Genomic DNA, 14,958 nt, shown 5'->3' with positions numbered 1-14,958 from the left:
GCAAGTTCCCAGATTGGCTTCAGCTCTGGAACTTCAGATTGCTTGACAGATGCAAAGGGTTACTGTATACATCCTCCACCTCCCCATTCCTCAATCTCCACCCCCACCCCACTGTTCAGGCTAGTCCATATATAGAGAAGCAACCTCAGGGAACTCATAACAAAGATATTTTGTGTGGAATTTTGTCTTTAGAAGTTTATTTATTTATTTATTTTATTTGTCGAACACGTACTAGATAACAGGTATAAGTATAAACTTGGACATGAACAAGGAATGAGTACAAGTAAATGGAGACAGTAGGACAGGAACGGCAGGCACAATGGTGCGCTTATGCATGCCCCTTTTATGGACCTCTTAGGAGGGGTGAGGTCCACGGTGGACAGTTTAAGGTTGAAACTGTGAGGGTTAGTCAGGTAGAGCATTCCAGGTGTTGACCACTCTGTTGCTGAAGTTGTATTTTCTGCAATCACGTTTGGAGCAGTTTACCTTGAGTTTTTATCAATTGTTTGCCCATGTATTATTGAAGTTGAAGCTGAAGAAGTCATTGGCAGGTAGGACATTGCAGCAGACAATTTTATGTACTACATTAGGTCAGACCATAGGCGGCGTAGTTCTAGGTTGTCCAAGCCCAAAATTTCAAGCCTGGTAGCATAAGGTATTTTGTTGTGAGCAGAGGAGTGGAGTACTCTTCTCGTGAAATACCTTTGGACTCGCTCAAATGTGTTAATGTCAGATATACAATGTTGATTCCAGGCTACCGGGTAGACAATGTTGGAGTAAGGGTGCACAATATTTGCCTTCCTGCCTTTGGAATTATACTACATCATTTGCAAACATATGTTCTTAGTGGAAGACAAAGTGTAATAGTTTTAGGAGTTTGTGCATTGCAATGAATCAAGAAAAATGAGAATTTCTTGGACAGGAGAGCTAAAGTTCAGAAGAGTGACGAGAGCACTAGAGAAAAAGAAAAACAATGTTCCCTTTAAGGACAATGCACAGAAGTCCACACTGATCCATAAAAACAGAGCAATTAAAGGACATGGTGCCAACAGAACTTAAGAACCAGAATTAGTCTCTCTCTTTCTAATAATAACAACAGAGTTGGAAAGGATCTTGGAGACCTTCTAGTCCAACCCCCTGCCTAGGCAGGAAAACCCTACACCATCTCAGACAGATGGTTATCCAACGTTTTCTTAAAAATTTCCAGTGTGGGAGCATTCACAACTTCTGCAGGGAAGTTGTTCCACTTATTAATTGTTCTGTCAGGAAATTTCTCCTTAGTTCTAAGTTGCTTCTTTCCTTGATCAGTTTCCACCCATTGCTTCTTGTTCTACCCTCAGGTGCTTTGGAGAACAGCCCGACTCCCTCTTCTTTGTGGCAGCCCCTGAAATATTGGAACACTGCTATCATGGCTCCCCTACTCCTTCTTTTTATTAAACTAGACATATCTAGTTCCTGCAACCATTCTTCATATGTTTTAGCCTCCAGTCCCCTAATCATCTTTGTTGCTCTTCTCTGCACTCTTTCTAGAGTCTCAGCATCTTTTTTACATCGCAGCGACCAAAACTGAATGCAATATTGCAAGTGTGGCCTTAGCAAGGCATTATAAAGTGGCACTAACACTTCACATGATCTTATTTTATTATTTATTAAATTTTATTTATTAAATCTTGATTTTATCCCTCTGTTTATTCTCTCCAAAGACAATTAATAGCCGGCTAAGTGAAACTTGCTACTGACACTGTGATAGACCTTGAAGAAATCCAAGAAGCATCTTAAGAAAGAACAGCTGTGTCATGATGGTAAATGATACCCTGCTGAAGGGAACTGAAGCATCTGTGTGCAGACTCAATAAGACCTTGTAGGCAGGATGTGTATTGCCATTCAGGACCTCATCTCCAAGTAACAACAAAGAGATTATCAAAACTGACCATAAATTATACTTAGTTCACACGGAGATGAATATTATAGCCAGAAGAGAACCTAGAAGAATATCTGAATACTAAATGGCATTGGGTAAGGAACTGGAGGAACTGGGAATATATTTGCAGTTTGGATGAAGGAGATGGATAAAAATAAAAAAGAATATTTTCAGTTAGATTACCCTGTTAAAAACTCAGAATATGAAAAACCAAGAATAAATGGCATTACTTTTATATAATTATATAGTTTCCTATAGTTAAGAAAAAGCTAGGATGGCTCAGTGGTTAGAATGCAGTATAGCAGGCTAATTATTCTGACTGTTGGCAGTTTGAGTCTTACCAGTTCAAGGTTGACTTCCATTCTTCTGAGGTCAGTAAAATGAGGACTCGGATTGTTGGGGGCAATATGTTGACTCTGTAAACTGCTTAGAGAGGGCTGTAAAGCACTGTGAAGTGGTAGATAATTCTAAGTGCTATTGGTATTGCTAGGAAAAGTACAGCAAGAACAATGCTTCATTACAATGCAATTAATGACTGAACAACATCAATTATATAAACTTGTGCTCATCAGTTTTTACTTCAACTGCTGATGCAAAATAATTTTATGGTAGAGAACCAGAAGAACTTTGAAATGGACTTGAAGAGGTCATTGAGGATAAATGTGAAAAGTGACTGCTAAATATGGAGAAATTGAAGAAAACAAATTGGATGTCATAATAAACCAAGACATGGACCATAAACTAGAACTTGATATAGTAGTTATGAAAGCCTTAGAAAAGGATGCCGTGATGTGTTTATATCTACAAAGATCAAAATAGTGCAAGCAATGGTATAGCTTGTAATACTCTATGGAAGTGAAGGTGGAACAACAAAGAAGCAAAGAAGAAAGAACACTGGTGTTTTTGAAGGTTTAAAAATGTGCTCACCAACCAAAAAAAGATAGCTTAAAAATTATTTTGGGATATTCCCATATAGTATATAAAGCAGTATATGATGGACTGATAGAATACCAGTTTTAATAAAGGTTTAATAAAGATATTGCTTGTCATCTGAGGAATTCAGTTAACCTGCAGCTGACTGTCATAGCAAGATTTATGTATGAATCAAAATGTGTTTTGTGGCAATTCACGTATAAAAGTGGCTACTCCCAATTACGACCCTTCCATTGTATATGTTTCTGACATAATTTCAATATTATTATATTAAATTATATTCTGTTTTGTTAACATCTCATTTGAATATTTCGGTCTGGCAGAATTTTCAGCCTAGATTGACAATAAAATTGTAATCTAGGAACAATTCCAAAATGAGGTCAGGATAAATAGCAAGCTTTGTTTTACAGTTCTTACACAATCTTTTATCCAAACTACCCAAGTAAGAAAGCTTTTATTATTTAGTAGTCTGGAAATGTCATTAAAGAATTTTATTTTTATATCGGAATAGAGTAGCTCTTCAAAATGCAATATCATCTACAACAAACTTGATAACCCTGCATTTAGTTTTAATAGGATTTTACTAGATCAGTTCTATCTAAAGTAAAACAACACATAAGCTTTTGTTGATAGAGAGTATTCTTTGCATATATAAGCAATTAGGAGTTGAATTTCAATACTACTGTAAAGGGATAAAAATATTAACATAATACATCTAATTAAGAAATCTGAGCTAATTAAATTTTGTAGATCTATTTTTCCCTAACATATGGTGAGGTGCTTTTGCATAACAAAATACATTGATCTCATCCCACAATATGAATGACATACTTGGGATAGAGTGCTCCTTCAATCTGAAACTTCAAATTAGCCATTATTAAATTAGCATTTTAATTCTGTTTTATAATTTATAGAATGTACTTGGGAAACAAAACTGTTTTCATCTGTATATATTTAACCATCTCACTTATCTAAACATCTTCCATCCTTAAAAAACGAACAAAACAAAACAGCATGTATTTCAAGTATAGAATAGTGTCACTAAATTGCTGTACAAAAGACAAATGATGTATATATATATTTTTAATCCCACTAATGACTGGAGTAAATTAGGCTTTTAAAATAATTGGGCTACAGATATGTCTAAACAGTGTAATTGTGTGAGAAATCATTGACAAATCTGAATCTTTTCACCATGGATAATTGACTCACTTAAGTGGTGATGTGAATAATCTTGCTATAGCAGTCATTAAAACTGAAAGTATACATAGCACCTTGATCTGAGGAGAAATTGAAGCATCTGTCGCCTTTCAAATATTATTTGAGCTTGTCATCCCAAATCCAAATCCAGTCGGAGGACTGTAGGTTTTATTTAATTATTTTATTCAATTACTGTAGCTGCCCATCTCAGTCCAATTGCCTCTGGGGCAGCGAACAATATGACAATTAAAACCATAAAAGCACAAATAAACTTTCTTTCCCCGTCTAAGTAATCCATAGCAATGGAATTGTTTTGAATCGAATCTAACTGACTCTACGATGAGTGTCTTCCAATTTATTTCAGCTTACTGTTTTCAAACATGCTTTCACAAATGCATATTCTCTGCATAGCAGTACAAATAAAAAAAATTACAGATGAACTGTTAGTAACACCTGACATCATCTCACTGTCAAACTCCATGTAGCTCCCAAACCAAAAGAAGCAAGAAACATACAAGTTTCAGAAAGACATCTTTAATGCTAGCCTGAGGTAAAAACATAATCCTGAAATGTGTAAGTGTAAATCCCCAGCTAGACTCATGGTGAGTTGTTTAAGGCAGATCTTGTTGAAATACTTTATTCCTAATGTTCTCAATTCAGGGCTGGGTTGATTCTTCTCACCTAAACTGTACTTATCCTCGCTTCCAGTGCAATATTTCCATTAGAAAGAACTCAGTGAAATTCATTACATTTTGAGAAATAAGAAAGCTATCTTATTCATGCTTTGCCTAGCTAATATTACCTGCTGTAGCAGATCCTTTGAGAGCAAAGATTTGATCTGTGGATTTGATTTTGTTAAAATGAGGAGCAAAGCCAACTAACTCACATAGTACTAGATACCTAATTTCTTTATTTTGTTTTAGCATATAGCGTACATAGCCAGGCAAATCTACAATGTTTTTTTTTTAAATCTCAGAGTAGTTCTAGCAACCCAACATTGTCAGTTCATTTGGTTTACGCATGTGTGATACCAAAATATACCACAAGGGGCAAGCTAGCTTGGCACCAGCTGGCTAGCAGCATTTAGGTTATATCAAGTCATCTGGGCTTTCTTCCGCCAATCTCGCCTCACATACAGGCAGGTGCAGCACTGGCTCCTGCTTCCACATGAAACACTGCTAGCTTTTCCTAACTAAGTGGTACCTATTTATCTACTGGCATTTTTATATGCCTTTGAACTGCTAGGTGGGCAGGAGCTAGGGTCAAATGATGGGAGCACACTCTGTAATGTGGTGTCATGGGCTTGAAATGCCAGAGTGCCAACCATCTGTGGCCCGAGAGTGCCAACTATTAAAGCCACTGTGCCACCTCACCCCCTTACTAGATTCCTAATAATATTTTCTTATGAACACTAAAATGGATGTTTAATACCCATGAAAGATTTTCTGATTAGTTCTGATTAATAACTATTGGTACATTTATATTCCATTAAGTTTTCCATTAGGTAGCTAGGTTTTTGCAATCTCTGGCAAAATGTGGGTCCTACTGAATGAGAGTTCCAAGATTTTGAATTTAGGTTATTATATAGTATAGATGGTGGCTCAGTTGCTAAAATGCAGAGCTTGTTGATCAAAAGGTTGGCAGTTCAGCAGTTCGAATCCCTAGTGCCGCGTAACGGGGTAAGCTCCCATTACTTGTCCCAGCTTCTGCCAACCTAGCAGTTCGAAAGCACGTAAAAAATGCAAGTAGAAAAATAGGGACCACCTTTGGTGGGAAGGTAACAGCATTCCGTGCGCCTTTGGCATTTAGTCATGCTGGCCACATGACCACAGAGACATCTTTAGACAGCACTGGCTCTTTGGCTTTGAAACAGAGATCAGCACTGCCCCCTAGATTTGGGAATGGCTAGCACATATGTGAGAGGGGAACCTTTACCTTTACCTTACAGTATGCATAACAACTGATCAAATAAGATTAAAGAAACATGGCCTACTTTCATCAAACAATTCAATTCATTAATCAACAATACTTTATTGTTCAAAACTTTACTTCCATTTCACTAGTCAATTTCAGTTATACCATTGTTCCACAGAACATAAATATCTTAATTATATACCACACAGTAGTATCTATTTGCCAATTAATACTGCAGTATGGCCTTATTTGAAACAGTAAGAATATTCCTGGTAATGAAAAGATGTCATTAATATTATGCAGTTTCCTAAAAGGAATACATAAACATTTTCCTTCCAAGTGTCATTTTATACTGATTTTTGTGACTTTACGAAATTTAAATGAAATTTTTCATAATAATATTTTTATTATATTTTAATATATTGCAAGAAATATTGATCAAATAACATTCAATATATCTTATTTTTGTTATACAATAAAAGAATTAAAAGTCCACTCTGATAGGGTACTTTGAAAAGCAAATTGTACATTTGTGACGCAACCACAATCATTTACTGTTCTTCTATATTTGGCATATTAAATATTAATAAAATATAGCACAAATAACTTGATAACATCAGATTTAACATGAATTGAAAAGTGAAAGCAATGGCAATCACATCATAATAACTATACATTTCTAATGTCTTAGAAAGTAAAAGAAAAAAATCAAAACAAAATCCTTGTTATCCCTCCAAAATGAAACAAATAGTAAAAATACAGTATAAGAATATATTTTAATGGTAACATTATAGCCTGTTAGGATCCCTTTAATCAGCAGATAAGCATGCAAAATAATAAAATGTAATTCTGATTTATATTATACAAAACACAGTTGGGGGAATTAGGCACAAATTTGAAATTTGCAAAATTACACAAACCCAATCACTATCAATACTCATCAAATTGAAATTGATTTCCAAATTCTTAGGCTAAGTAGATGAAAGACTATTAGCATATCTATGCTGTACATCAAGCATAAACTACACAAGAGGTAGAAAATAACCCTATTACTTTTCTTTGATCATTATTAATTTTAGTTTTTGTTTTGTTTTGTTTTGTTTTTTAAAAAGATGTGCATTTCTTATCTTGGAGAAGAATTAAACTATGCAAAGTCAATCTAATTAGTAGCAATTAATTATGTTTTAGACAGCAGCTGGAATATTTATCTAGCATATGGCTAGATGTTTTATACAGTATAATTGAGTTGATCAAGCTGGTGGTCAGAATCTCAGCTCATCATAGAACTAAAACTGATCACAGATTTTCAAAACAGTCTAACATTAATAGCACCTTTCACTGACCAGAACATTCATACTAGCCATGATTTCCCCGAAATATGCTATGCTATGCTATGCTATGCTATGCTATGCTATGCTATCTATCTGTCTGTCTTCTATCTATCTATCTATCTATCTATCTATCTATCTATCTATCTATCTATCTATCTATCTATCTATCCATCCATCCATCCATCCATCCATCTATCATCTAGTTAGCCATCATCTATCATGAAGCTATCATTTGGCTAGCTATCATCTATACATACATACTTACACACACACACACACACACACACACACACACACACACACACACACACACACACGCAAATAGTAAATTAGATAGAGTCATTTAGGAAGATGTTACAAATAATAATTAAACTATATCACACCTGGATGCTCACCCACAGAAGGAAAAAAAAAGGTTGTTTTTTTTAAAGGAACTCTAAAATAAATTTACAAAAGCATATCCAATGCAAAAAATCTTCAATAAACCAAAACAAAGTTAAAATGACATTGCTAAACTTCAGCAAACAGGTAGGATTCAAGTTATTCAGTTCCAACTACAGGTCATCCTTGATTTACAGTAATTTGTTTGGCAACAGTTTGAAGTATTAACAGCACTGAAAAAACAAGTGACTGGTCGTCACACGTATGACTGTCACTTGGTCATATGATCAAAACTCGGGCACTTAGCAACCAATGTATTTACAATGGCGGTAGCATTTTAGGATTATATAATTGCTAGTTGTCATCTTTTGGGTTTTCCAATAAGCAATGCTAACGGGAGAAGTCAAATTTGCTTAATGACTGCATAGTTCATTTAACAACTGCAGTGATTTGCTTAACAACCCTGACATAAATGTTGTAAAATTAAACACAACTCACTTAACAACCACCTTATATAGCAATGGGAATTCTGATTCCAACTGTGGCCATAATTTGTTTATTTTATTTATTAATTTATTTTATTAATTAGATTTCTAGACCGCCCTTCTCCCGAAGGACTCAGGGCGGTGTACAGCCTTATTTAAAACACATAAATACACAATATAAATCCCAGATTTAAAGTACATTTAAAATGAAATATTTAACAGGCCAATTTAAACTAAAACGGTCATAGACCGATATAAAACCCTTAAAATTTAAAAATTATGAATAGATTAATAAATTTAAAATTAAATTAAAATTAAATTCTCTCTACATGGGGCTCCCCTTGAGGAGTACCCGGAGGCTTCAGCTAGTCCAGAATGCAGCTGTGCGGGTGATAGAGGGAGCTGGTCGGAGCTGCCATATAACACCAATCCTGCGCAGACTGCACTGGCTGCCTGTGGTCTTCCGGGTACACTTCAAGGTGTTGGTTACCACCTTTAAAGCGCTCCATGGCTTAGGACCGGGTTACTTACAGGACCGCCTACTGCCACCGTTTGCCTCCCACCGACCCATGTGCTCTCACAGAGAGGGACTCCTTAGGGTGCCGTCAGCCAAGCAATGGGGAAGGGCCTTCTCTGTGGGGGCTCCTACCCTATGGAACGAGCTTCCCTCTGGACTTCGCCAACTTCCAGACCTTCGGACCTTTCACCGCGAGCTTAAGACCTATTTATTTACCCATGCGGGACTGGCATAGAACTTTTTAGTTGTTTTTAGGGTTTTAAATTTTTAAATTAGGTTTTTGGATTTTAAAGGTATTTAAATTTGGGCTAAATTTAATAAGTTTTTAATTGATATTTTATTGTATGTATTTGATTGCTGTTTTTATTCTGCCTGTTCACCACCCTGAGTCCTTCGGGAGAAGGGCGGTATACAAATTAAATTATTATTATTATTATTATTATTATTATTATTATTATTATTATTATTATTATTATTATTATTATTATTATTATTATTATTATTATTATTTTAAAATAAATATTAAATTAAAATAAATATTTAGGCTAGTCCCGCCCGATTGAATAGTAGAGTCTTCAGTTCCCGCTTGAAGGTATGGAGGTCGGGAAGTTGGCGTAGCCCTGGAGGTAACTCATTCCATAGGGTCGGTGAGGACTACTTATATTGTTTTTACCTAAGCTCACTAAAAGTCCTCACTAATTTGAGGACTACTTATATTGTTTTTACCTAAGCTCACTAAAAGTCTTGTCCGGAAACCATGAAAAAATCATACCCCTTTGTGCTATTATCCAGAAGGAACTGGCTGCCATTTTTAATACAAATGATTTCACTTACCATATTGTGGGTGGTTCAGAACCTTCTATTTCCAGGTAATCGTATTTCTCTTCCATATGAAAATCTGTAAAGATGAGTGAGATGGTGTCGCCAGGTTCTGCCACAATTGTCCATGTACAGTCTGCATTATTGTGGTACTCATTTGGAAAATTAGGACTAGAGATGACACCACTGGATCCCCTCATTGTTCCTCCACATGCATCTTCCGCTATCAAAAAGAACAAATGGGAAGTATCCATTAGAAAAAATATATTTGGAAACGGGTCCTTACTGGCATATGACAATGTAATTAACTTAAGGACCACAGGAAGAAGAGAGTAATATAAGCGAGGCTTACTGCAGCAACTTTTCTAAGAATCAGCTTTGTTAGCATCCTTTTTCTCCCCCAGCATAATTTTACCGCTATTTTATCATATGCAAAAAAGTGAGAAGCAAGACAAACTGCAACAGACATTTATTCCCCTCTCAACTGTTTCTCTTCTTCCTTATTGTCTTAAGAACGGAAGTCTAATGTTGCTTATTTTCCTCTTGCTTTCATTCTTTTGTGCCAAATATTTTAGACAGTCATATTCTGGTCTTATAAGAGTGATGCAGTGGCCTAGAGGTGGAGCTCCTGGCTCACAATCACGCTGTGAGTTCGATCCTAGGTAGTGGCAAGTATTTCTCTCTCTTGGTGCTATGAGTAAATATCAGCTGTGAACCCCGCATTGGCAACAGGAAGAGCATCCCGCCAGTAAATGCTCAGCTCCATTCAGTTGCCTCAACTCCACCTCGATGCTAAGGGTTATGGGGTCATTAATTTTTTTGGGTCTTATAAAATAAGATACATTTCTTGTTGTTGTTAACTACATGTAAGGCATTCTATTAATCTTGCTTTCAGAGTCAAAATAAAATAAATACATCTCAATGGGGCAAAAGTAAAAAATCTAAAAAATATTAGGCTGAATTGAACATAACAAATATGGTCTGGTTATCTTTGGCTCATGGAACAGTTGTTTTACAGCTGACAGCAGATATTTCAACTAGTTATTCAGAACACATTAATGAAGTATGATGATGAATAGATATAGAATCCATCTATTATTTGGCAAGGTTAATCCCTAAGTAGTTCTTCAATATTTGCATTCAATGTTAATCACAATGTTACTTTCAGTTGAACTACTTTGGCTCTAATCTTCTAATTTAATTGGTCTGATATCAACAAACACATGCCCAGGCCTATGCTTATCACTGAATTTAATATGCCTTATTCCATAATTTTGCCTTTTATGCATTTAGTTAACATGATGAAAAGTGAGATAGTGATGTTCCCAATTCTGTACCAATTCCTCCGAATGATAACTATGTTAAACTGAGCAAAAAACATACATGTGGGTACTTCTGTGTATTATGTGGATTGATTTGAATGGCCAAATATACAGAAAATAAAGTTTTTTCCCTGATTACTATTACGAAGATTAATAGGAAGGGTGGTCATTCACCTTACAGATAGTCTAATCTTAACATGCAGGACCAGAATATATTTTTGTCTATTAATAATCTTGGCATAGCAATTGGCAACTGTCAACTAGACCCGAACAATCAACAGCTAGCTTAATTTCACCTGTGCCATTATTTGCTGATTCAAGTAAAATGGCAGAGAAGGGTTTTCTACTAATTTATTAAAAGAGATCTTGGCTGAAGTATATGTTTTGTCACCAGCTCTACAAGATCTGGCAGATTTGTTATGTAGACTTATAACAGAAGAAGATTTTTAACTAAGCTATGCCAGCAAACTGGAAAACAAAACACTTTGATTGTGTTGACCATGTCAACTAGTGGAATATCCTTGGAAAAATGGGAATTTCAGAATTTTTCATTGTTCTTATTTGAAACCCATACCCAGGAGAAAAGGCCACAGCAGAGTCAGAACATGGCAAAACAGCTTGTTTCTACATCCAGCAAAAAAGTGTGACAAGAAGTATATTCTCTCCTTATTTATTCTATATATATGCTGACTCAATATTGAGAGAGACCATTTTGGAAACTGTGGCAATGATTTTCCCTGTGACATTTTAGCTGTCAAACTCACGGCCCGTAGGCTGGATGCATCATGTGCTGGCCACGCCCATGCCTGGTTTAGCAAAGGGGAAACACATCATGATATATCATGTGACAACGCTGTGATGATGTGAGTTTGACACTCCTACCAGGGGTAAAATACTACCAGATTGGACCTGATTGCATGATCCGGTAGCGATCACGGCCGGTAGTTTGGTGATCCAGTAGCGATGGTAGAGCGAAGTGATGGCCATCTGCCCTGGTGTCATTACTTCCTGGTTTTAACCAGGAAGTAATGTGTTTTTACGTTCTGTGCATGCGCAGAAGATTTTGCCAAGCCGGTAAGGAAGGTAAGTAGATTTCATCCCTGACCCTTGACCCCTACTCTATGGAAATGAAAGTACTGTAGATTATAAAGAAGCAAGCTAGAAAGAATATTGACACTTTTGAACACTGGGAAAAAGTCAAGAAGAACATTGATACCCAGGATATTAGAACAAAATCAATCCAAATATTTCAGTCAAGATACACATGACAAGGCTCAAGTGGTTCTATTTTGGACCATTATGTGAAGACCCAATTTCCATAATACTGGAAAAGATAGAAAGAAAAAGAAAGGATGGCCAACAGCGACATGGATTGACTCAATTACAGTGGTAATGGCTGTACTCTTAGAAGACTGCTGAGGCTCTGAGTTAGTTGAAAAAATACCTTGTACCTGACCTGAAAATTTAATAAAGTATAGCAGCAGCATGCAGTCTTCTTTTTAATCCCATAATGGATAGTGTTTTAAAAAAGCTTCCACTTTTATCTCAGAACAGTGTCCATCTCATATAACAAAATGCTTTCAAGGATCTAGTCTCCTTTAATTTTTGTGAAACCGTAATTATGCAAAGAATTTAAAATTCAGCTCTTCAGAATTTGACTTCTCACTATCACTTTTCTCAGAAATTACAACTAGGACTTGACCTATTCTGAACAGACCTTCAGCTAAATTATAGAGATTGCTTAGTAAGACTTTCCCTCTCCCATCTCTGTGTTCTGCCAATATTTAGCATCCAGGATGCATTTTCCTCTGAGAGAATTAACAGCAATGCAAATTGAGAATGAAAAGTAGAAAGTATGTTAGAGAGAAAAGATTTGTTGTCTATACAACTTAAAGTCAAAGCTGATGAAAAGAAATTTTGTTCAAAAGTAGAAAGTCATATAAAGTAAGGTGGGTTGTTTTTTTTTATCTTTGTTTCTGAAAAGGCCTATTTCTCATGTTCATCACATATCCAATCTCATAATGAACTTTCTGGATATCTCAGAACATAAGGAGGTTGATCCTAAATCTAACAGCAATCAATGCAACTCATGCAAACTTACTGAAAAACTGCTTCCAGCAACAGTACTTTAGCTACATTTTGTATCAGCCTATTTTGCAGCCATTAAGCAATTCTAAGCAGAATGGAATGGAATGGAATGGAACGGAATGGAATGGAACGGAGCAAAGCAAAACAGAATGGAAGAGAATGGAACGGAACAGAATGGAATGGAACAGAATGGAACAGAACAGAACAGGAGTTGTCTAGATAAATGTCCATACTAACAAAGGCCAGATCTATTCATTTTATAGTAGTAACAAGACATACTTGTTCCTGGCCTCAACTGATAAAAATACAAAGCCACCACCAACAGCACTGATTAAACCCACCCCTGAAATATCCATATTCTACAGGTAATACAAAATTCAAGAAGACTATAAACTACAAAGTACAAATGACCCTCACCCCGTCAAAGCCTTGGAGTTTTCATATCAAACGATCTAAATGCCAAAGCCCACTGCAACTACATTGCCAAAAAGGCTTTAAGAGTTGTAAACTTAATCTTGCATAGCTTCTTCTCCAGAAAGATTACATTACTAACCAGAACATACAAAACATTTGCTAGACCAATTCTTAAATACAGCTCGCCTGTCTGGAACCCACAACTCATTTTGGACATTAATACAATTGAGCGTGTCCACAAATATTTTACAAGAAGAGTTCTCCACTCCTCTGATCACAACAAAATACCTTATGCCACCAGACTTGAAATCCTGGGTTTAGAAAATTTAGAACTCTGCCACCTTCGGCATGACCTGAGTTTAACTCATAGAATCATCTGCTACAATGTCCTTCCTGTTGAAGACTACTTCAGCTTCAATCGCAACAATACACGAGCACACAATAGATTTAAACTTAAAGTGAACTGCTCCAATCTTGACTGTAGAAAATATGACTTCAGTAACAGTTATTAATGCCTCGAATGTACTACCTGACTCCATGGTCTCTTCCCAAAATCCCCAAATCTTTAACCAAAGACTATCTACTATTGACCTCACCCCATGCCTAAGAGGTCTGTAAGGGGCGTGCATAAGAGCACCAGTGTGCCTAAAGTTCCTGTCCTAATGTTCCCTTTGATTGTATCCATTTCATATAGTTATTTCATGCTTATACTTATATATACTGTTGCGACAAAATAAATAAATGAAATAAATAAATAAATAAATAAATAGATAAATAAATAAATAAATAAAATAAAAATAAATAAACAAATTTAATCTTCTGGGAATAATATAATACCATTAGGACCTGTGGGAAACCAATGTCCATATCAGACAGTTTCAATATACACACCACAATTTCCAAAATGTTTATAATTTTTAGAAGAAGGCTACACTTCCTTAAAACACAGTGCCCCTGCCCTTTTTGGATTAATCTTCAGCCTATTCAAATTATTATTTCTGTACTTTCTCCAGATCACAGTGCATTTTCAGTTCCTTACAGCTCTTAGATCTTTCAAAGTTTTCTTCTTGATTATTAATGCATCTCTGTGTGTTTCTATCAATGTACCATAAAATCTTCATTACAAATTTATTAATAGGATTTTGCACCTGCAAAAACAATCTTTATATGATTGAATCAGGGGTGAAATGCTACTGGTTCGGTCCGGTTCGCATGAACCGGTAGTAAAAAATGCTACTGATTTGCCAAACCAGTAGTAAAAAAAGTTTTTTTAAAAAAGTTTCGACGATCAGCTGAGCAACCCACGATCGTCAGAACTTTTTTTTCTACTTTTTTAGCATTTAAATTCTTTAAAAAGTAAAAAAAAAAAAAAGTTCCGACATTGTGGGTTCCTCAGCTGATCGTCGGAACTTTTTTTTTTTTTTACTTTTTAGGCATTTTTTTACTACTGGCTTGGGTGAATAGATAGTAAAAAATGCTTTAAAGAAAAGGCTCTGATGATCACAGCTGTGCCACGTGATTGTTGGAGCCTTCTTTTTAAAAAAACTTTTTAAAAGCATTTTTGTATTACCTATTCACCCAAACCAGTAATAAAAAAATGCATTTAAAAGGTTGAAAAAAAGATTCAGACGAT

At 35.7% G+C, this 14,958-nt stretch overlaps 1 protein-coding gene across 1 annotated transcript in view; it reads right to left on the bottom strand.

The window, feature by feature from the left end:
* The window catches only part of CSMD3 (CUB and Sushi multiple domains 3), a 782,898-nt gene that overhangs the window by 497,964 nt on the left and 269,976 nt on the right, over positions 1-14,958 (bottom strand). Inside the window, exon 5 of the mRNA XM_058175006.1 lies at positions 9,517-9,724. Within this exon, the coding sequence (XP_058030989.1) occupies positions 9,517-9,724 (208 nt within the window). The remainder of the gene's footprint in view (positions 1-9,516; positions 9,725-14,958) is intronic.

Source organism: Ahaetulla prasina, chromosome 3 (genome assembly GCF_028640845.1).
Source record: "Ahaetulla prasina isolate Xishuangbanna chromosome 3, ASM2864084v1, whole genome shotgun sequence".
NCBI lineage: Eukaryota > Metazoa > Chordata > Lepidosauria > Squamata > Colubridae > Ahaetulla > Ahaetulla prasina.
This window is presented reverse-complemented; position numbering and strand designations above follow the sequence as displayed.